Source organism: Bos javanicus, chromosome 7 (genome assembly GCF_032452875.1).
Source record: "Bos javanicus breed banteng chromosome 7, ARS-OSU_banteng_1.0, whole genome shotgun sequence".
In the NCBI taxonomy this organism is placed as follows: Eukaryota; Metazoa; Chordata; class Mammalia; order Artiodactyla; family Bovidae; genus Bos; species Bos javanicus.
This window is the reverse complement of record NC_083874.1, coordinates 48,086,022-48,111,911: the sequence shown is the minus strand read 5'-3', so window position 1 is coordinate 48,111,911 and position 25,890 is coordinate 48,086,022. Positions and strand designations below refer to the sequence as shown.

Below are 25,890 nucleotides of genomic sequence, written 5' to 3'. Positions count from 1 at the left end.
AGCTCTGAGGGAAGTCAAAACTGTCTATAAGGTGGGAGCTCACAGTTTTGTCGATGATGCAGGACAAAAGTTGGTGGAAACTGAAACCATAACTGAATGTGTAGATGAAAGCAGTAATGGTTTTATAGCATAAGCAATCATTGCCATTGAAGCCCAAGGAGATACCTGTGCGAGCTCAAGTTGATAGGGGAAGTTGGCCTTGCCTGGGGATAGAGCTGAGAGATTCCCAAGGAACACAGGATACCCTGAAGGACTTAGACTCGAGCGTCAGGGGGTTGGGTTTGATCCTCATTATTCCTATTTGGAGACCTGTGAGACAACATACACTTGACATCGTGTCAACTCTCATATATTCCGTTGGCTTAGAGTATTCAAAACAGAGGTGATCCCATTTTAAAAGGCATGTCTTTTCTTGCTTCATGCTTCTTGAGGTTGATACCCTTTGAGATATCTTCCCAGTGGAAAATCACCCACCCTCTAAGAATATTATATCTCCATCAAAAAGGAAAATGTCCCTTAGGGGTGTGGGTGGGCTCCTGGTAGCTTGCTTTCTGGGACTTGATTCATCATCTAAGGCAATAGCCAACTGGATCACAGTGGGCCCCTGATTCCATCTGACTCTAGGCTGAGATTTTGTACTTAAGACTGAGAGGCATGGGACTGGAACTGTGCCTGGGAATCTGGGCATCACTGCAGCCTCTCCCCTGTGATGCCTGAGAAGCTGGTGGTTTGAACTGAGAACTGAAAAAGATCCTGGAAGTACCGGTCATGGATACCCTGAGGACCAGATCATCCCAGGGCTACCCTGTGGAGGGAAGGGTTTGCCTAGGAGTCTTCTCAATGGCCCAGCCTGTCCTCTGCCCAAGGGCCCTCCTTGTTACAGTGTCCCCAGGACTCCTGCCCTTTGGAGGCCCAGCTAGTACCTCCTCCCCTGCTGACCTTCATGGGAGTGTCCTGCGGAAATCTCACGGCCCACGTTCCCGTGATATGCACGGTGATTTTCATCTCCAAAGAGTAGCTTCTGAGACCTGTGATGCTGAGAAGGGTCTGCTCACCCCATCACTCTGCGCCTTCACAGCAGGGATAGTTCAGTGCATTAACTTATCAGGTGTGCATTTCTACTCACAAGGAGCATCCAGCACCCTGAGACTGTGGTTTCTAACTACCGACCCTGTGATGTCCTCCAGAGACCATGAATCTCTACTACTTAAAAGTTCTGTGGATAGTAGCAACATAGTCTGGCTCAAAGATCACTTGCAGGAAGGATATTCAGGACTCACGGAGGCTGCAAGAGGCTGGGGTGGAAAACCCTGGCTTGGAAATAGGAAGGGACTAAGGCAGTGCCAGAGGGCTGGGGACCACAGGCTAATGATGCCCAGTGTCCATTCTGCCCTGGGGCCTCCCTTCACCTTGCTGAGTTATAGGAAGGTCACTGGGATTGAATGAACCAGGGTGGGGAGGAAGGATCAGTTGTTACCTGTCACTCCTGTCTGTTTTAGTGATAAGAAGGCAATTTGAACCACTGTCCCACCTAGCCCATGCACAGTGGGGAGAGCTGATTCTGTGTACGGAAAACAGGCTGCTGCTAGGAAGAGGGGATTGAAAGACTCAGGTGAACATCCACTCTGGGTCCCTTTCATCATGAAAATGTCTACAAAGTTGGGGGGGTCAGGTTTTAGGCCCCCTGAAGCCTGTCCATAGACCCCTGGTTAACAACCATTCACCTAAAGAAATGTCTGTTTATTCATATCATTGCGGACGTGAGTGCCCAGGGAATGGGGTTTCTGCAGGCTGTGATGTGGAGAGGTTTGTTAATTGCAGGCCATGCAAATAGCAGAAACCCATGCAGAGAGAGAAACCACGTAGAAGATGTCCTTATTTGCCTCTCTGGGATAGACTGATGGTGAAAGCCCCGCCTCAAGGAAAATACTGGGGGGTGGAGGATGAGGCTCCTTGGTCGCTCCCCTTCCATAGAGTCACCTCTGAGGTCTGACCACCCTAAGACTGATGTTCAGCATAGTCAAGACTTGAAGGAGGAAAAAAAAAAAAGTCAGAGTAAAGTCTGTTAGGAGGGGAGAAGTCTCTAGGGCACAGGATTGCTAAATTAATTACACAGACGCAAAAATTCAAAGGAAGAAAAATTAGTCTGTTAAAAAAAAATTATGTTGTTTTGCTAAATACTGAAGTGCTTTTAGACTAAAGAAGACTAAGCCTTCAGGAACATTTCATCCCAATTATCTTGGGAGTCTTTGCTAAGAGAAGGAAGGAATTTGCATGGTGCTGTTGTTTATTTTGTAAAGAAATAACATGTTCTTCTGAAGCTATGGGTAGTGTAGACAGCAGTGTCTTGGGCACCAGGCAGGTGATTCTTTCAGGAGAGGAGAGAGGAAGGGACTGAGGTGAAAATGAGTGTAAAGGGGGTACAGAAGGAGTCGATGCAGTGGAGGAGGCAGCCACGTGGGAATGCAAGCCCAGGAGTGTCAGCACTTCCAACAGAAAATAACTCAGGAATGCATTTGGATTCCTGTACATTTCCCTCTAACTCATTACTGCTAACATTGTAGTCAGATTTTAAAAGCACTCTCTGGGCTGGTCAAAGCACACCTGTGGGATACTCCAACCCCACCTGCTCTCTGGAGCCTCTGGAACAGGGTGGCTCTGGATCCACTTCTGTCTGAATGCTTGTCTTGTCTCTTGTGGCTCTAGATGCTGAAGCGTATTCTGTGGCCTTTCTTTAAAGGTCCTCTGTTACCTTAGTTGTAACACTAGCGTGATGGTACCACCCATATCATGGAGTTGCTGGGGGGATTCTGTGCAAGCAGATATGGCAGGTACCTGGTGGCACTCAGGGGCTTGTCAGTGCCATAGGCATGGGGTGAGGCTCTCTCTTGTTCAGCACCCAGAATGATACCCGGCACATGGGCGGACTCAGTGAAGGTCTGCACTTAATCAGTAGAAGAATTATTAGATATCAGACTCCTTTCAAGTAAACTGTGTTCTACTAATTTCTTTATTGAAGTCCTAGGGAAGGAGTTGCTAAGGAATGTGTTCCCATAAGGAGTAATCTCCTAAGCAGTGACTATGGAAGCTCTTGGTGGGGGAAGGGGTGGGTCGAGATGATACTCCTGACCCAGGAAGTGCACGGAGGCAGATGCCAGTGGGGCACACAGAATGTGTCCAGTGTGTTGCTTCATTTCTGCAGCAAGATTTGGGGGTTGTCCTGCTATAGCCCCCTTCCCACATTTCAGGGTGCAAAGGCACTTCTCCTGCTTCCCCATGAAGAAGGTATCCCCGAGATCCCTGATTCTGTGATTCTGGGAGCTTCTTCTATACCTGATGAAACTTTGTCATACTCCATCTCATTAATGTCATTGCCTGACACAGCGGTGAATTCAGTCTGAAATACTGTCAGCTTGCAATTTTGAAATGAGTTAAAAATCACTGGACTGCTTCATCAGCCTGAGTTAAAAATCCTGGGTTGGCTTCCAGTGAGGGTGACTTGTTAGGAGGGAGTGAGATGGCCGAGCGGGGCTGCCTTTGTGACAGCGGCTTTGAATTGGCATCGGGCCCCATGACCCTTTGATTGGACAGGGCTCACAGAAAGGGCAGTCGACGTTTTTATTTGTCAGAGGAAGGAACACACCAGGGAGATTTGTTGCCCATTTAAAAAACGATTGGCATGAAATGGATACTGTTTGGATTACAGAAAAACACATCTTCTCATTAGCTTTTTCAGGATCACAAAAGGCCCGATGGCTGATGCAGCCCCAGCCAGTGGGATATGATGCCAACAAAACTCTGTGACACATTTGCATAAGGAAGCAGTGTTCAGGACAGAGGGAATCTCTTTCATTTCATCCTTTGTCTTCTCTTTTCATTCTGTTCGGTATCTTTATGGAGAGCCAGGTATGCATTTTCAGCTTGAACTCGCTGAGTGGAAGGGGAGAACCTTCCAGTCACCAGCCCGCCTTGGCTGCCTGGGTGATGATGGATGCTGAGTGGAGCGAGCAGGTTTCTGATATGCGAAGTGATGAGGGTGAAGTGGGGATCAGGGAGATGGGCTGGGGAGACAGTCACTGGTAGGCGGTGCTGCAGACAGCAAGACCAGGCTGGCCAGAGGTGGCTTTCCCTGACTACTTAGTCCACTGGGACTACTTAGCAGCTCCCGTTTGCCTCACTGTTTTAAAATGAGCTGCTCAGCTTTTACTCCTAACGTCTCCTTCCTTCTTTCCTCCTGCCTTCCCTCCCTCCCTCTTTTCCTTCCTTCCTTCTCTTTCTTGTTATTCTTCTGTGAGAATGTCATTTCCCTAAGAGCAAGGACTTTTTCTGTCTTGCCGGTCTCTGAATGCCCAGTGCTTTAATGGTACTTGGCATGTGAAATGAGTTTCATAAATGTTTGCAGAATTGATGGGCCAGAGTCTTTCCTGTGTTAAATACAAACGTGCTTGTCTAGAGGCAGATGCTCCAGGGACTCCTCCAGCTCTGAACCTTTGTGACCTAGAAATGAAAGATTTCTCCAAAGATACTCCTGGTGCAGACAGTTTACTCAGCATTAACTGAGCGTATACCTTGGAGTTGACACATGTCAGGGGATTTGGGGTTCAGAAGTAATGAGCCAGACTTGTTTCTTAGCTTCACAGAGCAAGACAAAGGAGTGATTAAGTCCATGGGCTAGGGGGCCATTCATTCACTGATTCAACAATTGTCATTATCCCCGGGATATTCCAGACTGTGTAGAGGTGAGGGGCAACCAGGAATGAGGAAGAAAGATACTGTCTGTAGTCTCCTGAGGTTTCTACTACGTTCAGCAGACATAGAGTCATATCCCAGTTCTGTCACTGATTAGTTGCCTGACCTTAGGCAAGTTCTGATATTTATTCTCATCTATCAACTGGAGATAAAATTAGCCTCATAAAGTAACTGTAAGAAGGGAATGGGTCTTTGTATCAGACATTGCAGTCTGGACTCTAGAGGCATGAAAGCATAACAAGTTTTTGAGGGATATGAGTTGTGTGCTGTAACTGAGAGCAGAGTAAATATCGGAGGAAGAGGAGAAATTGGGCAGAGAATAGGAACTAAATTTTGGAAGAGAAGTTTGAGGCCAGATTGTGGAAGATGGTACATGAAGGTCTTTCTTTAATTTGTTTTAAAATTTTGAATCCATAACTTTAACAAAAACAAGAACATCAATTCTCCTCCTTTAGTGGGGGAAAAACAAACAAACAAAAAACACACACACACACACAAAACTTTGCAGCCCTTATAGTATCTAAAGATGATTATCTCCCTACTCTGTCTTACCTGCTGGGTACCCAGTATTTATTGCTAAAGAATGAAAATGAAAGATTTTGCTCCTTGTGTTTATTCCACATTTGTCTTAGGAAACCTCATAGGTACTTGCCCATAATTTTTCATTGCATCTGTCTTCCATGTGCAGTTTACACCTGATTTATATTTTACTTTAGCACTATCAGCCTTAGCTTAGAATAATGGAAGGGAGGGAATTGGCCCTTGAACAGCGCATTGGTGAAGAGACAGGCAGAAAAGAAGGCTGGTTGTGAGCAAGGTTGGAATTGTGAATTGCTCAGCTTATTTGGATGCATGTGGAAAATTGTATTTCGAAATGATTGAACAGTGTGGGACACAAAAACCAGAGGAACATCAAGAATACACAAGATTTAAATGATCCGGCACTTACTAAAACCTACAGTGGGGGATGCAAGCATTCCTCTCTCAGCTTAAGGTGATTTCTAATAGCTTAGAAGATGCCCCAAGAAACCTCAGCTCCAATCAGCACTAACTTTGTCATGACTGCCTCAATGTTAACAGTTAAGGAGTGGAATTTAATAACCTTGGGAACCATCCCAAGAAAGCAGAAATGAATCTGTCCTAATTGGAGAAAGAAAGGACTTGGAAATGAATAGTCTCCGATTACCCATTTAGAAATCCAGAGCCAAGAGTTTCTGAACACAGTGGGAGGGCTGAAAGTGATAACAGCTTTAATTTTGATAGTTGTACCTGGAGAGTCACAAAGGCTTCATAGCTCATTTATAAACATCACCCCATGCTTGGCATGCTGAAGACTCAAAAAAAACTTTGGGTTCTGCAAGGTCAGTTCTCTAGAAAACCTCGGGATCTTTCACTAGGGGGACAGTGATAGTCCTGGGACAGATGGCATGGGGTAGGGGTCTCCTCCAGAGGGGCACAGGATACTGTTTTGATTCACCAGTTTTTAACTGGAGCTGCTTTCTGGTCTTTGCAAGAATGAACAATTTGCTATTGATTTTCCACCATACATATCAGTACCCTGGAGAGCTCTCTGCTTCCTTTTAGGACTCTTTAAACTCAGTAAATCCTTTAAACACTTCTCAAACTTTTCTACCAAAATGCCCCTAAGGGCAAGTAAGAGCAAATATCTACTTTCAGCCTCAGGAGGCACAATTCACTGTGAGCCCATACATTTTGGAAGCCTCTTTGATATGAGCTTATGTGAATTTTGCATTCTAGTCCACGGTAGACCAGTGATTGTCTTAATAAAAAAAAAAGTTTAAAAGTATCTAAAATTACCCACCATCTAGTAAAATAGAGGTTGCAGGGATAGTCACTATGAATTTGTATCCTCCTTGGCCCACCACAGTCTGAGAAACAAGGACTAGATTAGATTTTGAAGAACAGGAAGAGGAGACGAGTCTGATAGATACATATGGTGTGGGATTGCCTATTTTTCACTGATTTTTAGGCTTGTTGGGAGTGTCCAGTGAATGAACAGCATGTTGCTTAACTCAGGCTTGGTGCAGAGCTTCTGCTCCTGAGAATGCAGCATGGCACAAGGCTCTGAGAGGTCATTTGAGCATCTCGGTCTCCAGTCTGGGGTAGGTTTTCCCCACAGTCTTTACTGTTCTGGTTTCAGTTAACACCTGCACCTGCTGGCTTCTGTAGGTCAGGGTGGGAAGCAACCTGATGGATGCCCACTAGCTGATGATCCAAATGCACCAGCTTTGTCCACCAAACCTACCGGGCTGAACCTTGCTGTCCATTCATCCCCAAGCCCTTGGCCGCTGGGATCAACACTGTTTGCCAGATTCTCTCTCCTTCATTATTCTCTTTTTTTTTCACCCCTAGCTTTTTACCGGTGGTGCTTGAATGTAGGCTCTTAGGATACTTTATCACTCAAACCCCTTGATTCTCCAGTATAATTGTTCAAGGCCCAAATTCTTTCTCTCAAAAAAGGAAAAAAAAGTATGACCATGAAGGTTGTGCTCTTAGTGAACATAATTTAGGGGAAGGAAAGATTTTTATTCTTCATTTCCAGACCTTACAGTCTCTGACATGAGACAAGCAGAGCACAGCTCCACTGGAGAGACAGGATGCCTTAGTGGTCACACATTGGCCTCGGGAGTGCTGCAGATCTGGCTGATCAGCAAAGGGGTTCTGAGTCAATTAGACCCTGAGCTTGATGTTCAAAAAGAAGTTTTCATGCTTTTCCTGTGGAGATGAATCTCACATTTGAGACTGGAAAGGCTAAACAGCATCGCAGCTCCAGGATCTTGAGTCTCTGAAGTGCCCGGGGTCCCTGCCCTAGATGTGCGTTCCCTTTACCTGAAGAGCTGGTAAGAGGAGGATAACGTGGACCATATGCCAAGCCCTGTGCTCAGCACCCTTCATGCATCATCTCATCAGGTCCTCACAACACTCCAGTGAGGCAGGTCTGTCCGTGTGCCACTGAATCCTAATGAGGTGAGTCACCCATCAAGATACATTGGTAGGAAGCAGCCAGCTGTGCCTGTCCTCTCAAACTCATGCCTCTCTGATCCAAACCCTTGGGCAATATTCTAGGTACAATAATTTTGGTGTTTTTTTTTTTTAATTAGTAGAGTTTTTAAATTTCCCCATTCTACTATGGTCAGCTACTATGGCTTCAGAATAATGTAGAATCATGCTCATTAGCACCAAAGGAGTTAGTTCTCTGAGAAAAGCTATGTGTTTTATAAGAGCTTTAATTGCATTGAAGTGAGGCCCAGGTACAAAAGCTAGACTTTATGAGCTGTAGAATTCTTAGAACTCTTTTAACTATACCTTTTTCCTAGAAATATTTGATTTTTATTGTGCTTTTTATATCCTCTTATTTTCCAAGGTTATGGAACTGGTCTCAAGTGATTCTGTCTTCTTCGTTCATAAATGTCTGATGAATAATTTCTGTCAATTACAGTTAAATAGAACCCAAGAGCTTTCACTATTACAACATTTTAGTAAATTCTGGCCATGTTAATGGACGAGAAGGTTAAGACTTCTCTGTGCATGGTGTCTTGTCCCTCTGTTGAGAGCTGTGACTCTTCTCAGGTCTGTTGCTCGTGCTGCCTTGCCTTGTCCCATGGCACCACCAGGTATCCTGAACATGCCCAGTGACACCGTATACATGCGTCACAAAACCCACTCACAGAAGGAACCACAAGGCTCAGGCGTTCCGCGTTGTTTCTTATGTCAGAGAGAGAAAGAGAGAAAGTTAAGTTCACTGGACATCAGCATTGACTTGGAAGGAAACTTTGACTTTTGTATTCATTATAAAAATCATATAAGTTTATACACATATCCAAGCGTTTGGCTTTGACTTCTGTTGGCACCATGTTTTCTTCACAGAAGGCGGTCCTCATGGGGGTCCTATGGGTGACATGATTCTCAGGGCGGGTGGACAGAGGGGTTCTGTGTGCTGCTGCTTGGCACGGTAATCGTTACTTTTATCCCCCATCATAAGCTCTTCTCATGAGTGGTGTGGTGGCTCCAAGTATCTCCTTTGTTGTGGGACTCACCTAGATTGAAATCCAGACTTATCAGCTGTGTGACCACGGACAGGTTACTCAACATCAATTTCCTCATGAATTAATTCATATCAAACTGATCTCTGTATCAGTTACCTCAGTGGTGAATTAGAATAATAGTACATTATTCTGCAGGTTGGGTGATGTCACTGTCTCAGTTGTCATCCCCCTGTTGGGATGATGCTTTATGTAATAAAATACTCTTTTCTTCCCTTTTCCCCCTTCAGTTCTTCTCTCCCCTTCTCCATTTTCTTCCTCTCCTCCATCCCTCTTTTGAAGGGAAATCAATTTCTTGGTGAAAATGCAGAGTGAGGGTCCTTGCCTTCAGCATCCCAGAGAAGCCGGGGAATGGGGGAAGGCACTGAATAAAAGTTGTAAGAAAGGGACACTGACTGATAACATTTTGCGGCCTGTGATTTTATGACGACTCTTTTCCCAGCTGCTCTAGTGGACGCATCTTAGTGCATTCATGTCAAATGATCAGGATGTGTAAATTAGCTATGTTGGACTTACCAGTTTGCTCATAGTGTCTCATTTTGGGCATGAACGGTGGTGGAGGAGGGGGAGGGAGGAGGGGGTGTTAAAGTTCTTCCCCGCCACTGCCATTCCAGGCCCAAACAGTACATCCTTAACTCTTACATCTCAGAGGCAAGAGTGCTGTCATCTCCCAGGGCTGGAAACTTGCTCTTGCCTCCGGCGATGGTCATGACTCATTGTCTCCCTGATATAGAGATTCTCCAGGAAGCAGGAGACTGTGCCTTTTGTAGACTGCTGAATGACAGGCTGCAGTGGTGGTGGCCTGCAGGCACAGGCAGTCTGCATTGATTCACAGCTTATCTCAGGGACAGCCCCGGAAGACAAATGACGTTCAGGAGAAGCTGAGGGCCCTGGCGTGTGAGTGGTAGAGGCTGGGGCTGGTGCTTCTTTTCAAAGGAAGCAGGATAGGAAATGGAAAGCACATCTCCTTTGGATGTAGACAGCCCTGATTTTGAGCACTGGCTTTGCCATTTATTAGCCATGTATTGTCAGAAAGCTACTTATCCATTTCAAATCCATTTTCTCATCTTTACCTTCCTCTTTCACTTAATATGACTTCCCTGGTGGCACAGAGGTTGAAGCGTCTGCCTGCAATGTGGGAGACCTGGGTTCAATCCCTGGGTTGGGAAGATCCCCTGGAGAAGGAAATGGCAACCCACTCCAGTATTCTTGCCTGGAGAATCCCGTGGATGGAGCTTGGTGAGCTACAGTCCACGGGTCACAAAGAGTTGGACACAACTGAGCGACTTCACTTTCACTTTCACTTAATATACCATAAACATCTACCTAGGTTAATACATATAAACCTACTTATTCCTTTATAGTAGCTGGACAATATTTCATAAATGGATGTCTTGTGATTAGGATAACCATTTCCCTGTAGATGGTGTTGTGGACTAAATACTTATGTCATAATCCTCGTTGTGGCTGTATTAGGAGAGGGAGTCTTTAAGGAAGTAATTAAGGTGAAATGAGGTCCTAAGGGTGGCACCCTGATACAATAGAACAGGGGTCATTATCAAAGGAGGCATCAGGGAGCTTGTTGCTCTGTGAGTCCACCTAGAGAAACCCATGTGAGGACACAGTGAAAAGTCTGCAAGCCAGGAAGAGGGCCCTCACCAGAAACTGACCAGACTGGGGCTCTTATCTCAGCCTGTCAGCCTCCAGAACTGTGAGAAAATAAACTTCTGGTATTCAAGGCCACCCAATCTCTGGTATTTTGTAGCAACCTGAGTGGATGGATATAGATGAACATTCAAGTTGTTTAGATTTTCCCCTTATTGTAGACCATAAAGATATGTTTTTGCCTAACACTTTCATCTATTAGGTCATTGGATATTTCTTTTTGCCCTTCTTTCCATTTATTATTAAAATTTTCATATGTATCAAAAGTTGAGGGAATGATAAACACCTATCTTACCTATGTTTTATGGTTGTTAGCAATTAAATACGTGGTTGAAAAATTGCCCTCTAAAAAGGCTTTTCATAGTTTATACCATCTCCTGCACACACACACAGACTACTGTAAGAGAGAGGATACTTTTAGTTACAATGTCTTCAAATCCTTGGATTGAAAGGGAAAGAAAAAATCTTTTCCCAGGAGAGTATTTCTGGTTGGAAGCACCTTTTTATTCTCTTCCTCTTTGTCCTTATCTGTCCTATGGCCCTGCCCACTTCCATCCTCCAGTTTTTAGGCACACACATCCCGCCTTTTGTATTACTCACCTGTCCTGTTTAGACACACAGCCAATAGCCCCTTTGTTCCATCTCAAAGAGCATGGCCAAACCCCTGATATGAAAGCTGAGAACAGAGACAGAGTCCTTCCAGTCTGCCATTCTTCCCTGGTTCCAGCAAAATCCTATGGGTGGAATCTTCTGTTTTGTATTCAGTGAGGCTATGTCATCAGCTAGTAAACAAGCCCCTCTGGAGAGGTAGGGGAAGCAAGATGCATGCACGGGTTACCATGGGGACAGACAAGCCGTAATAAATGTTCGGGACCTTAGCTTGACAAGGTTTTAGCAGTTTGGAGTAATTTCATTGTCAATCATCCATTAAGTCACTCCTAATGAATCACTGGGAGTGTCTTTGTTCTTCAGAATGAACCTCACATGAGCATGGTTTGGGCAGAGAGCAAGCTTAAAAGGAGCAGGGAGACAGCAAACAGTCATTAATTTGTCAACTCGTTGAGAATTGAGTGGCCTTTTGTCAGAGGAAGTTTCCACAAGTCACCGGAGAGGACCATGATTTCACATGGTGGTTTCAGATGAAATCTTGACTTCTTGGTTTCACCAGGTAGCCTGGTTGCCTTCCAGAATCCTGTGCAGCTTCATGGCCCCAGGGAAGGGGGTCATGGAGGTTCCTCAGAGGAGGAAACGGGGCACTAAGAGTTGCCCACTGGGCCCTCCACTCTGACACTGCCTCTCATTTGCAGGGTGAGAGTGTGCAGTGTGTCTGTTCTTATCAATGTCCACTCTCCATGTAAAATGTATATAAAAGGTTTTCTCTTCCTACCCCCTCTCTACCAGCTTCAGCACAGGAGGGCGTGCATGCTTGTCATCACTATGCAACTTGGTAGCCATGGTCCCCCAGAGTCCTCATTGTGGTTTCAAGGCCCCCCATGATGACACTGCCATCTCATCCCATGCCTGCTCTAGCCTGCTTCCAGCCTGATGAAATGTTGCCATTCCCCAGACTTGCCACCATTTCTCTTACATCTGAAAAGGGAGTTTCTTTTTCCCTGGAGTATTCTTCCTCATGCTACTACCTGGGTTAAACCCACTTTTCCATAGATAACAGTCTGTCCGGGAAGTCTCACATAACCCACTGAAAGGCTGGATGCAGTACCTTCCTTATCTCCCATAGTGTACAAAACTTAAGTCTTGTTTTACCTGTCTCCTCTGTTGAGCTGTGAGCTTCCGGAGGGCAGGAATGACATCCTGTTCACTCTAGAATTGCCAGCCTAAAATTTGCTCTGCAAATGTTAACAGAGTAAATAAATCCTAGTATATGTCACATCTCCAGGTAACTCTCAGGACCCATTGTTAAGCCCACAGAATGGAACATCCTCTCATCCCAGCATCTTTGAGGTGGTACCCTGCTCTGCTCTTCCAGGTGTTATAACCATTCGCCAGTGAGTTTATAGGATGTGCCCAAGAACAGCAAAAAGACTTGATTTAGAGTTTTAAAATCAACATAGCTAATTAAAAATTAACTCATACTGAAAAATAAGTTCTGAAACAATTACAATAATTAAAATATCACTACCTTAATTGATACCAAACAATGAGGTTAAAAAATAAAATTAATTAAAAAAAAAAACCTTACATGAAGCCTGTAATTAACTGACTTTTGAATTTGATGTTTTCCAGCTTGACAAATTTGTTTCAATTAATTCATTCTTTTTTTCCTTTGAAAAATGTTTTGTAAAAATTACTGAGAAAATTAACTGGACACGTATCCTATGCCAGTTGACACTTGATTGGTTTTCATGAATGGGCAGGAAAGATGCAATTAACCTTCCATGGGTACTTGTTGGGCATACTGTCTTGCTTGAATCCACATGAGTCCTGCAGGTATTTGATAGAAACGGAGGTGGCAGGGCTTTGGCATCTTGTGGGGATTGCAGAGTCTTATCACCAGGCATGCGCTGGGGAGAGAGAAACTTGGAGCACAGTCTGTAGAAACCATTAGCACCTTGACAAGGAGGCTTCTGCCCCTGGTCAGGGTTGTCGCTCCCTCTCAGCCCTCTGCCACTACCCCCTCCCCTGCGTGGCTTCCCTGCACCTTATTAAAGGGCCTCTTGAATACTACTTATTATTCTGGTCTCCGATTATTTCCTCTAGAAAGTGGAGCCGCACCGCCCTGCCCAGTACAGGTGTGGGTGCCTGTCAGTCTCCACAGCCTCAGGGGTGCTGGAAAGAGCATATTGGAGAGGCAGCATTTACATGGAAGTGGCACGCTCCATCACCATCTTTATCCCCATTCAATCCTGAGTCTGCTGTTTTTCAAAAACAAGATGCGTCCTGGTGATTAAATAAACACCGACAGCTTGATTTGTTACTGTTTTGTTGTTCTGTGAAGTTCATTTACTCTAAATAATTCCCATACATGTTTGAAGTATTCAGAACCTGGTAATTAATTTTTAGCAGTCTTGATTTCTATATGCAAATTGTTAAGTAAGTGTGCATATAGAGTTAAATAGCTGATGATTTTTATTTAGTAGTAGTTCTGGTTGGAGTTTTTTTAATTTTCATTTTTTTTTTTTTTTTAAGAAATGTTAGCTTCAAGAATTGGAGGAGCGGGGATTTCCCTGATAGTCCACAGGTTAAGACTCCATGCTTCCAAAGAAGCGGGGTGCAGTTTCAGTCCCTGGTCTGGGAACTAGGGACTGTGTGCACTATGCTGCACTATGTGGCCAAAAGAAATAAAGAGCTATCGTAAAAAAATTACAAAAAAGAAAACAAAATAAGTGGAGTAGGGTGATCTGTCAGTTCAGTTCAGTCGCTAGGTCATGTCCAACTCTTTGTGACCCCATGAACCGCAGCACACCAGGCCTGCCTGTCCATCACCAACTCCCAGAGTCCACCCAAACCCATGTCCATTGAGTTGGTAATGCCATCCAACCATCTCATCCTCTGTCGTCCCCCTCTCCTCCTGCCCTCGATCTTAGTATTAGCTTAATTTAGGCAGAGTAACAGATGGCACGGAGAAGGCAATGGCACCCCACTCCAGTACTCTTGCCTGGAAAATCCCATGGACGGAGGAGCCTGGTAGGCTGCAGTCCATGGGGTCGCTAAGAGTCGGACACGACTGAGTGACTTCACTTTCACTTTTCACTTTCATGCATTGGAGAAGGAAATGGCAACCCACTCCAGTGTTCTTGCCTGGAGAATCCCAGGGATGGTGGAGCCTGATGGGCTGCCGTCTATGGGGTCGCACAGAGTCAGACACGACTGAAGCGACTTAGCAGCAGCAGCAGCAGCAACAGATGGCAAGGTTGCAGAAAGAAAATTGACGGCCACTAACCATGTAACTCCTTTGAGGGGTTGCTGCCTTCAGAGAAGGTAGGCAGAGGGCACAATTGCCTATGGTGGGCAGCCTCCTATTCTTGGGGGGATATTGAGGCCATGTGACCCAGCCTTGACAGCACCAGCCCCCCTGGATACCCCTTGCTTTTATTCCTGAAGGCTCAGTCTGCCCTGGAGGCCTCTCAAGAGCAGGTGCATCTGGGCTCAATACTTGGTGTGAGATAGGGCCCCACATCAGCCTTTTTTTATAATATAATTTTTATATTTATTACTTTATACGCTGGGTCTTCATTGCCGTGAAGGCTTTCCTCTAGTTGGAGAGAGCAGGGGCTCCTCTTCCGTTGTTGTGTGGGCTTCTCATTGCGGTGGCTTCTCTTGTTGCAGAGCAGGGGCTGCAGGCGTGCAGGCTCAGTAGTTGTGGTGCACGGGCTTAGTTGCTCCCTGGGATATGGAATCTTCCTGGATCAGGGATCGAACCTGTGTCTCCTGCATTGGCAAGCAGATTCTTTACCACTGAGCCACCAGGGAAGCCCCACATCAACCTTTTTTAGGAGACTCTGGGTGCTTTTCATGCCACTGGCGTATCGTGTTGAGGAGTTTGGGTTCTGGAGTCAGCCGACTAGGTGTCATTTACTGAACGTTCCTCTCGTCTGCTTTGTACAATGGGCACAGGAATAGCAGACACCGCCGTGGGTGTTTGTGTGAGAATTAAGTACAGTAATCCAATTAGAGGGCTTAGTTCACTGCCTGCATGTCAAAAGCACTGGATATGTGTGAGCTATCGTTCTGGTTATTATGAAGGCTTATTATTCACTCTGGGAATGAAATCCAGACACACAAAATAACAGACACCTATGAGGCACTTTACATGTTCCCAGGTTTGTTGGCAGCACTTTTAAAGATGGACTTATTTCATCTTGATGACAACCTAAAGCAATAGGAGGGACTGCTGTTATCCCATTTCACAGAAGAGGAACCTGAGGTGTAGGAGGTTAGGAAGCAGTGGAGGCAGCATTCACTTGGATCACTGTGTCTAGAGGCTGTACTCCTTCCTGCTCCGCTCAGCGGACTCACTTTCCTTGAGATCTCACTATTCACTGGGGTCCTCTGGACCCCACTGTGGATGGTGCGTGTCTGTGAAACTGGCTGCAAAAGCTAAAAGAAGCTTAAGTTGGGCGATAAGGCTTGTCATATAGTCCTGCATATTTTGACATCCATTGCCTTGGCCAGCCTGGTGTTCTCCATCTATGATATCCACTCCAGTGGCAATCCCAAAGGGTCTACGATGCTTGGCACCTGTCAGGGAAATACTTCACTTGGTTCCTGTGGCCAGGGCTGCCAGGGGCCTGGTCCCCACATTTCTTCAGGGGTCTGATCCCCATATTTCTTCAGGTCCCTAAGTGTCTGTCTTCACCTGTGGTGACTGGGAGTGTGAGAAGGGCAGTAAAGGACTGGCATGGTCATTCTCAGCGGTCACCCAGTTGTCATGCACTGTTAGCTCTGTGCTGTGTGTGTCTTGGAGAACAAGTCACAGCTGGCTGGACTGGAGCCCTAGGTGGGGGTTGGAGGGCAGTGCACTGGTGACGGCCGCTGTCCTGAAATGCACTGGCCTCCTGGCTCCTCATGAGGACATCCCAGGAAGCCAGAGAATTCCACCTGGAGCCAGGAAGTTCCTGCTGCAAATTTCTGGAAAGCCAGCCTGGGAAGGCTCTGAGGCCAGACACAGGCCCCTGCCACTCACTTCCCAGAGGGGACGCCCTTAGTTTAAGAGCTCAGAGTGAGCTCCCTGTCCCTGTAGCATCTCTCTCTCTTGCAGTCCATTTCCTGCTGCTAAACGCCAGGCAGCCGGGCACACCCACTGGGGAGTAGGCTCCACCAGGTGACTCCCCTGGGACCAAGGCCTGGGTCTCGTTGCTCAGCTGACTGGCCTACAAATGCACCTGGTTTCTGTTTGCAGAAGCTGAAGCTGTTGCAGTGGAGGGAGCCTCCCTGAGCAGTTCAAGCCCCAGGAAGAAATACCTTCAGAAGTCGTGTGTTCAGGTCCCTTGTGGAGTTCCCTGGGGCCATTGGAAGAAAACGATTGAGATTCTAGGCCTGGGTAGCCTGACAGGAATCCTTACTTCCTGTAAGAGCAGAGCGTTCATGATTGCTGAGGGGCCCCAGGGTTGAGGGGGCATGGTATTAATATTTCTTAGAGTCGTTTTTCTTTCCCTGCTCAGAATGCAGATTTTTTTAACGGAGCGTGTGTTGGGGGAGGATGTGGGAGCGTGAGCTCGCCTGGCTGTGGAGGGCAGCCATGACAGACTGACCACCTGATGGGCTTTCTGGCCCGGGAGCTGGGAGATGGAGCTGTTGCTTTTGTTTTGCAGAGAGCTCCCTGTGGCCTCTCTGCTCTGAGGAGCATGTGCACCTCAACCTGTGGGGTGCTGCCTAGCCAGGGGCCAGCTACTCTGCCTGTTCTAGAAAGTGCTGCCGTTAAGATGTGCTGACTCTGACCACCCTTCTCCAGTGACTCATGAATCCACACCACCTGTGTTATTCCCACCCCCAAAGCCCACACTTTCTAGTCAGATGGAATATCTGAGGGCTCCCCAGACATGCCTCCCCACCCTGGAGTAGGCCTGACTGCTCTGCCTAACTTGCCTTTTCTCATTTTGCTTTTTACCATCCCGCCCATCCCTCAAGATCCAACTCACATGTTAATGCTTCATTAATCCTTGCCCCAGAAATTGATCTCTCTTATTCTTTCAAGCTCTGTTATCATTTTATATGCCTGTCATGGCCCTTGTTTAATTCTCCCCTGCACAATAAATATTTATGTGTCAGCTTTTTTTCCCCCACCCAATTATATCACGAGTTTGTATGGCTCATAACTATCTTGTACATCCTGAAGTTTTTCACAAAACTTAAAATAGGCTGATGGATGCTCACAGTGCGTGTTGATGGAACTGAAGGCAAAACTCTCCTCCTCTGGGACATTGCATATTATAGGAAATAAGTGAAATTGGGCGCAAAGTCATATAAAGGAGTGACAGACAAAGAACCAAAGAGTGCCCTGTAGCTTTTGGTCCTTGGAACACACAGGCTTCTAAATAAATTCCTGGCCAAGATGAAGATACTGAAACTCCCAAAGCACAAAAGAATCACTGTCCTGATGCTGAAGAAAAACACATGGCATAGACACAGAATTCCCCCTGGTTTGGGTTTTTAGTCTAATTCCCTCCAGCCTAAGTAAACAGTGCAGAGTGCAAACACGTGGTCTGTTTGTTTCCCACTTGTTTATTTGAGTATAAGTATAAATTAAATTTACCTGGAGGTCCTAACTCTTCTCCTCTTGCTTTTCTTGCCTCAGCCCTGGACCCAGCCAAAGATCCCTGCCTGAAGGTGAAATGCAGTCCTCACAAGGTGTGTGTGACCCAGGACTACCAGACCGCCCTGTGTGTCAGCCGCAAGCACCTGCTCCCCAGGTAACCAAGGGCCCCAAGGTATTCTCCAGCCACCAGATCTGGGGTACCTGACCTCTGGCTGGGGGATAGGGGGGAGGAGGAGACAGGTGTTTGATCTGTGTCTTATGTGGTGCATGGTACATGCTGTCTTGCTATGGTATGCATCTCAGTTCTCAAACACATATGCAAAGAAAGTTAACCTTTTAATTTCCTTTGAATCAACTTTATCTGACTCTGAGCCCTCATCCAAGCAGATGAACAGAAAACCCCTTTCTGGTCATTGTGGGGCCGTTCCTCCTCCTTGGATGACTTCAGGATCCAGAAAGTTTCTCTTTAGTCTTCTGGTTGCCACAGACATCCTCCCCATGATAATCCTTGAAGGTCCCTTGAAGTCAGAGTTGGGAGTTTATCTGCTTCAGCACTCCATGAGATGTGGGAATCTTTGCCAGGCTGAGAGTCCTGGTTTGGGGTCCTGCTCCTCAAGACAGCCACACCAGAATTCCCTCCGAGAACGTGTCTTCCTGTTTCCTCAGGGCAAAGCACTTGATACCCACTTCCTCAGCACAGGGGGAAGTCTCTCCCTTCATCTTCAGGGTTATTAAAGCCTTTGTCCTGTACCCTCCACCCATTCTGAGCATCTGCTGGGCTTTGTTGGTATTTAGTCACACAGTCCTGTCTGACTCTTTGCGACACCTTGGATTGCAGCACACCAGGCCTCCCTCTCCCTCACCATCTCCTGGAGTTTACCCGAGTTCATATTCATTGCATTGGTGATGCCATCCAGCCATCTCATCCTCTGATGCCCTCTTCTCCTTCTGAACTCAGTCTTTCCCAGCATCAAGGACTTTTCCAATGAATTGTCTGTTTGCATCAGATGACCAAAACACTGGAGCTTAGATTTTTACAAATGAGCCTTTGAATTCAGGCTACTTCTGCCTTCAGTCCTGCAGAAATACTTGAAGTAAGAACACACACACACACACACACGCATGCACACATGCACCCAACAAACTTTCTTCAAGAATGGGGTTGGATGGGATGCAGGTGGGAGAAAGGTGATTTCAGTGCCATTCCCACCCTTGTGCCTGTACTGACTCTAAAGTGGAGAGGTGCAGCAAGAGGCAGTGGAGTTACACACGCTTGAATTTGGCGACTTTATCAGCCATTTACCTACACTGCACCATAAACTCAGGCAAAGAAGAGTAGCCTTTCTGATAAATCTGACTTGTTATAACATATGCCCTTTGGTTAGTTCCAATTTGACCCTGGGACCGTGCAGAATGAGTCCTATCCATCTCTTAGTTCTTGAAGTCTGAGCAATGCTTGCCCCTGTGGCCGCTCTTTTGGGGACATGCTTTCAGTTCCCTCAGTTCCTAAGAACATGTGTGGGGAGCTCCCATGCTCTGGCAGGCAGTCCAGCAGTGAAGCGGTGCTTGGGAGTGGCCTGATAGCACAGGGCCCTGCAAACCCAGCACCTGCAGCCGCGGACCTGGCCTCTGTGATCACCTAACAACAGTCAAGTTTTGTCTCCATAAGACTGGGATTCAAGGTGTTATAATGTGCTTTGCTCTTCCCCAGTGTTCTCGCTGGAATTAAAGCCAGATCTCACCCCTGAACCCTATCTAGCATATGCCAGGCATTATGCTCAGGACCTGTAGCCTTGAATTCCTCCAGTGATTTTTTTCAAGTTGGTGCTTATTTTTGTCTTCATTCTAAAAATGAGAAAACTGAGGCAGAGAAAGGAGTTGGTCATTTGCTTGTATAGTTGTAAGTGGCAGCTGTGTCGAGGACTGTCAAGCTCCAAAGCTTATGTTTTTCGTCAGTACCATGCATGCTGCTGCTGCTGCTGCTGCTAAGTCGCTTCAGTCGTATCCGACTCTGTGTGACCCCATAGACGGCAGCCCCCAAGGCTACCCCATCCCTGGCATTCTCCAGGCAAGAACATTGGAGTGGGTTGCCATTTCCTTCTCCAATGAATGAAAGTGAAAAGTGAAAGTGAAGTCGCTCAGTCGTGTCCGACTTCTAGGGACCCCATGGACTGCAGCCCACCAGGCCCCTCCATCCATGGTATTTTCCATGCAAGAGTACTGGAGTGGGGTGCTATTGCTTTCTCTGAGTACCATGCATAGGCCACATCATTTGATCTGTTTTGTCTATCCACTCATTCCTTGTCATTTAACAAAAAGGTATTAGGTACCTACTATATGCCAGGCCTTTGTTTGGCTTTGAGGCTGCAGAGGTAAACAAGAGACCCTATTTCTCCTCTCAAGGAAAATCTAGATCACTACATGCAGGGTGGGATGTGAAAAACAATCATTTTTTGTTGTTCTTCAAAAGTCCTTCTAAGGCATATATACCGTGAGAAAGCTCTCCTAGATTCTCCTGCCACACAAGACTTCTTCATTCTCTGAAGGACAAACAGTGTGGTCTCTTTTGCTGCAAATACCAAATACTCCTTGGAATAGTGTTGTGTTGATCGACCATCTGGTTTTATGTGTGTGTGCGTGTGTGTGTGTAACATGAACAGTCCATTGCCTGTTTCCTCCTGGAATATAGCCCTGTCTGTAAGTCCCAGACAAGAGAGTTTTAGTTATAAGCTCAAATCTGTTTGAGACACAGGCAGAAACCTCACTGGTATTCAGGCATCAGTTCAGTTCAGTTCAGTTCAGTAGCTCAGTCATGTCTGACTCTTCATGACCCCATGAATCACAGCACGCCAGGCCTCCCTGTCCATCACCAACTCCCGGAGTTCACTCACGTCCATCGAGTCAGTGATGCCATCCAGCCATCTCATCCTCTGTCGTCCCTTTTTCCTCCTGCCCCCAATCCCTCCCAGCATCAGAGTCTTTTCCAATGAGTCAACTCTTCGAATGAGGTGGCCAAAGCACTGGAGTTTCAGCCTCAGCATCATTCCCTCCAAAGAAATCCCAAGGCTGATCTCCTTCAGGAGGACTGGTTTCATCTCCTTGCAGTCCAAGGGACTCTCAAGAGTCTTCTCCAACACCACAGTTCAAAAGCATCAATTCTTCGGCGCTCAGCCTTCTTCATAGTCCAACTCTGACATCCATACATGACCACAGGAAAAATCATAGCCTTGACTAGACAGACCTTTGTTGGCAAAGTAATGTCTCTGCTTTTGAATATGCTATCTAGGTTGGTCATAACTTTCCTTCCGAGGAATAAGCGTCTTTTAATTTCATGGCTGCAATCACCATCTGCAGTGATTTTGGAGACCCCAAAAATATTTCCACTGTTTCTCCATCTATGTCCCGTGAATGCGTGGGACCAGATGCCATGATCTTCGTTTTCTGAATGTTGAGCTTTAAGCCAACTTTTTCACTCTCCACTTTCACTTTCATCAAGAGTCTCTTTAGTTCTTCTCCACTTTCTGCCATAAGGGTGGTGTCATCTGCATATCTGAGGTTATTGATATTTCTCCCGGCAATCTTGATTCCAGCTTGTGTTTCTTCCAGTCCAGCGTTTCTCATGATGTACTCTGCATATAAGTTAAATAAGCAGGGTGACAATATACAGCTTTGACGTACTCCTTTTCCTATTTGGAACCAGTCTGTTGTTCCATGTCCAGTTCTAACTGTTGCTTCCTGACCTGCATACAAATTTGTCAAGAGGCAGGTCAGGTGGTATGGTATTCCCATCTCTTTCAGAATTTTCCACAGTTTATTGTGATCCACACAGTCAAAGGCTTTGGCATAGTCAATAAAGCATAAATAGATGTTTTTCTGGAACTCTCTTGCTTTTTTGATGATCTAGCGATGTTGGCAATTTGATCTCTGGTTCCTCTGCCTTTTCTAAAACCAGCTTGAACATCAGGAAGTTCACGGTTCATATTGCTGAAGCCTGGCTTGGAGAATTTTGAGCATTACTTTACTAGCATGTGAGATGAGTGCAATTGTGTGGTAGTTTGAGCATTCTTTGGCATTGCCTTTCTTTGGGATTGGAATGAAAACTGACCTTTTCCAGTCCTGTGGCATGCTGCTGCTGCTGCTAAGTTGCTTCAGTCGTGTCCAACTCTGCTCCCCCGTCCCTGGGATTCTCCAGGCAAGAACACTGGAGTGGGTTGCCATTCCCTTCTCCAATGCATGAAAGTGAAAAGTGAAAGTGAAGTCGCTCAGTCATGTCCGACCCTCAGCGACCCCATGGACTGCAGCCTACCAGGCTCCTCCATCCATGGGATTCTCCAGGCAGGAGCACTGGAGCGGGGTGCCATTGCCTTTTCCAGTCCTGTGGCATATCTAGGTGTAAATGGTGCTTTTCTGGGCATGCCGTGTTTTTGTTTGGAAACACCACCACTTTTTTGCTCGTGTTGAAAGTGTTATCCTCATCTCTGGCATCTCCTGGTGGCTACAGAGTTCAGTGGCTCAGAGCATAGATTTGAGAATGAGACCATTCTGGGCTCCATTCCCAGGTTGGCTACTTTCTAGCTGTGTGACCTTGGCAAGTTACTCGACCTTTCTGATTCTGGGTTCCCTCCACTCTAACATGGATTTAAAGAAAGTGTTTACCCCCTTCCTCTTGCCCATTTGCTGGGATACATCCTTTAGTGATTCTTGCAGAGAGGGTTTATGGGTGGTAAGTTTTACTAATCCTTGCATAGAACATTTTGTGTGTATTTTTTTGTGAGAGGTCAGAAAGATGGAGGTACATAGTTTAGTGTTACATAAGGACAACTAGTTTTACAATGACTACAGCAGTTATGGTAATAGATATTACTATTGTCTGATTCATTCTGGAAGTCCAGCCAGAAAACCCCTCATTTGCATGCTCCTGAGAATAAGTAGCTCACCCCAGGGGCCCTGCCCACTGTCTTGTTCTGGCCTTTGGATTTCCTGCCCACGGAAGCCTGCTGCCTGCTTTGTGATTCACGACAGGTGAGGAGTTGGACAAAAACTGCATTTCTGATGATGGGTATCATTCATTGACTGGAAAAACAGCCCAAAGAGGAGGCTCTGACTGAGGGGTATGCCCGTGTCCTCCTCAGGATTGGGGAGGTGGCCTGTGTCCAGGGGGAGCTCTGTGGTGGTGTTCTCTGCAGTTGTGCCTGCCTCCCCTCCCCTTTGGAGGCTGAATTACTCAGCCCTTATCAGCCCAGTACACACCTCTTCTTGGGTCTTGGACGTCTTCCCAGATGAAACATCTGTCCTTCCACATTATACTTCAGGGATCCCTTCTGACCAGGGAGGCCGTGTTGACAACTCTTATTTATTCATCAATCAGGGAAGTCATCTTTCTTTCTCTGAAACATCTGTAGGCAATCCCATCAGGCAGTCTGGCCTCTGCAGCAGCTCAAGGGGTAAATCCCGCCTGCCAGACAGTCAGGACCGCACACACATGGAGAGATGGCTGGTTGGCCTGGGGCTGCTTGTGAGGCTGCGGACTTGGGCTGTCTTTGCAAGCAAGTTTAGACGGAGGACTATAAGCACATCTACAAGAGAAATTCATTAGTTTTCTTTGCCCTTGGAGACTACGTGAGTGGAGAAGCCGTTTGACACACACACATTTGTGACCATCTGGTGTCAGGGTGACTGGACTAGCAATTTCAGTGCAAACACTCCCCCAGTATTAGAATGGTATTGGGCTTGTGGTTAGTTTCATTGAGAGACTTCAGCTAAACTCAGATTCTCTTTGGAAATTCTGCGTTTTATCTCTTCTTGTTGTTGAGCTGTATTGAGTAGGGTGGGGAGAGGGTTAATTCTTGGTTGCATGTTCATCTTTTAGGTGCTCTAAGAGGGCCATTGATGCACTTAAGAGCAGTGTGAAGGAAACCTGGGGTCACAAAAGCTTCTCTTAGGTGACTTTTTCTTAACATTCTAATTTATTTTTGATATTATGGTAATTGAGGCTCATTATGGAAAACACTGAAAAGTATAGACAAAGAAAAAGAAACAGGAAACAAGCCATGGTCATAGAATCTAAAAATAGTAATTAAAATATTCCAGTACATCGCCTTCCATTCTTTCCTCTACTTTTGTCCATTGATTTGTTTTTGTCAAAACTTGCTTATTGAGTGGTGTTTATCATGTATATAACAATTGGTATTGGGTTCTCTTCAATTGATATTTACAAATAAGTATTTTATGATACCACAGCACTTTATCGATATAAATCTTAGTGATTATATAATGTACAATATTAAAAATAACTTGAAGTGGATCATAGACCTAAATATAAGAGCTGAGATGGTAGAGCTTTTAGAAAGAAGCAAGAGTAGTAACCTTGGGATTGATAAAGATTTCTTAAACAGAGCACAAAGAAACCATGAACTATAAATGCCAGAAAGAAAAAAAAAAAAGAAAATCACCAAATTGGATTTCATCAAAAGTAAAAACTTTGATCTTCAAAAGACACTGTTAGACTAATAAAAGGACAAGCCACACTGGGAGAAAATATTTGCAAAACATATGTCCAACAAAAGATTTGTTTCTAGAATATGTAATGAAAGCATATGTCCATGTAAAGGCTGACTCACAAATGTTCATAGCAGCTTTACTTGTAACAGCTAAAAGCTGGAAACAGCCCAAACATTCATCAACAGGTGAACAGATAACAAGCTGTGGTATATTCATTTCAATGGAGTAATACTCAAAAATGAAAAAAAGAATAAGCTATTGATACGTGCTACAGCATGGATGAATCTCATAATAATTCTGCTCAGTGACAGAGGACAAAAAATATGAATTGTATGATTTATGTTTATATGGCATTGTGGTGGATATAAGCTAACCATTGGTGACAGCAGATCATGGTTTGTTTTGGGAAGTGGGTCATTGGGGTGCCTGAGCATTCTTTAATGTTTGATAACTTGGGGAAACAGTTAAGTCAAATTCTGGTCTTAGGTGCCAAAGATCCTAGTGGCAAATCAGTTTAGGGAAGAAGAGTTTTTAGTACAGCAGTGTGTTACTCTTTCTAACTTAAGTTTTAAAAATATTCTCTCAGCTCTTCTTAAAGAGAATACCCTCTTAGGGTGTGATTGATGAAAAAATGGACAGAAAGTCATACTACCTGCAGAGGGATCTGCTCTCAGGAATTCACTGCCAGTGGGATAGCTCATTCTGATTTATTGTTCTGGGTGGGCGAGAGATGGGGAGGGCTTCTCCCTACAGAGCGCTGAACATTGATTTTGCCTCTCTGTTGCCATTGATTTTCATTTGGAGAATGGAAAATTGAAGCATTTGTTTTAAGTCTTCCAGACAAGCTGCATTCTCAAATTCTGCACGTGCATCGTGAATGACAGGGAAGGATGTCAGGGTGGGACTCTCGATGTCTGAGTGTACCCTTGGAAGCCTTCTGGGAGCAGTGGGAACTAATCTGTTTTTAAATAAGAAGCCGACAGCTGGTCTTCCCAGTGGGCCAGGCCTCTCTAACGTAATGGTCCTTTATCTCTACTTCCTAATTATCTGGAATAACAACGAATTCTCGGCACCAGTGAAGAATTCAGATCCAGTCGAGGCTGGCAGTGCAGTGGACCAATCTGAGAGCTCTCTGTCTTTTATGTGAACTTGAAAAACAGAATCAAAGTGTCTGAGGTCAGAGAGAAGTACATCACAGGATGCACCTCAAATACCAAACTCTCAGAGGATATTTGAAAGGATGACGGTTATTTCATCTCAGTTTTGTTTTACAGCAAAGCACTGCCTCCTGCTACAGGGACTTTGAACTGGTTGATTATACACACATGTGTCTGTCTCAGTTTGGGAGACACACAGCCACGTGGAAGGCGGGTGATTCCTGGGTACCTGGATGGCTTTCTGGTGCTTCACAATTCCAGGCATTGTTTCCAGTTACCAAAGTGGAATCATGCCTGCATTCCTTACTATAATTTTGTATGAATGCCACGCATACCCTTTCTCCAAGGGGCCTACGAATTGCCTTGTGTTCTATGCTAGCCTTGAGGGATCTTTGTTTGCCATGTTGTCTGGGTAGGGTGCTAATGAGGGCTTGATGCTGTTTCTCGGCCATTTGTGGAATACGTGCAGTGGAGTTTGGAGTGTGGGCCCACTTCTGAATCAGTCACCTTTCTAAACAGAAAACCCACTGCTGTGGTC

At 45.6% G+C, this 25,890-nt stretch overlaps 1 protein-coding gene across 2 annotated transcripts in view; it reads left to right on the top strand.

Annotated features, from left to right (window-relative positions):
• SPOCK1 (SPARC (osteonectin), cwcv and kazal like domains proteoglycan 1) overlaps nt 1–25,890 on the top strand; it is a 584,625-nt gene that overhangs the window by 361,543 nt on the left and 197,192 nt on the right. For both annotated transcript variants that reach the window (XM_061423580.1, XM_061423579.1), the window contains one exon: nt 17,734–17,848. In XM_061423580.1, coding sequence (XP_061279564.1) covers nt 17,734–17,848 — 115 coding nt within the window. The remainder of the gene's footprint in view (nt 1–17,733; nt 17,849–25,890) is intronic.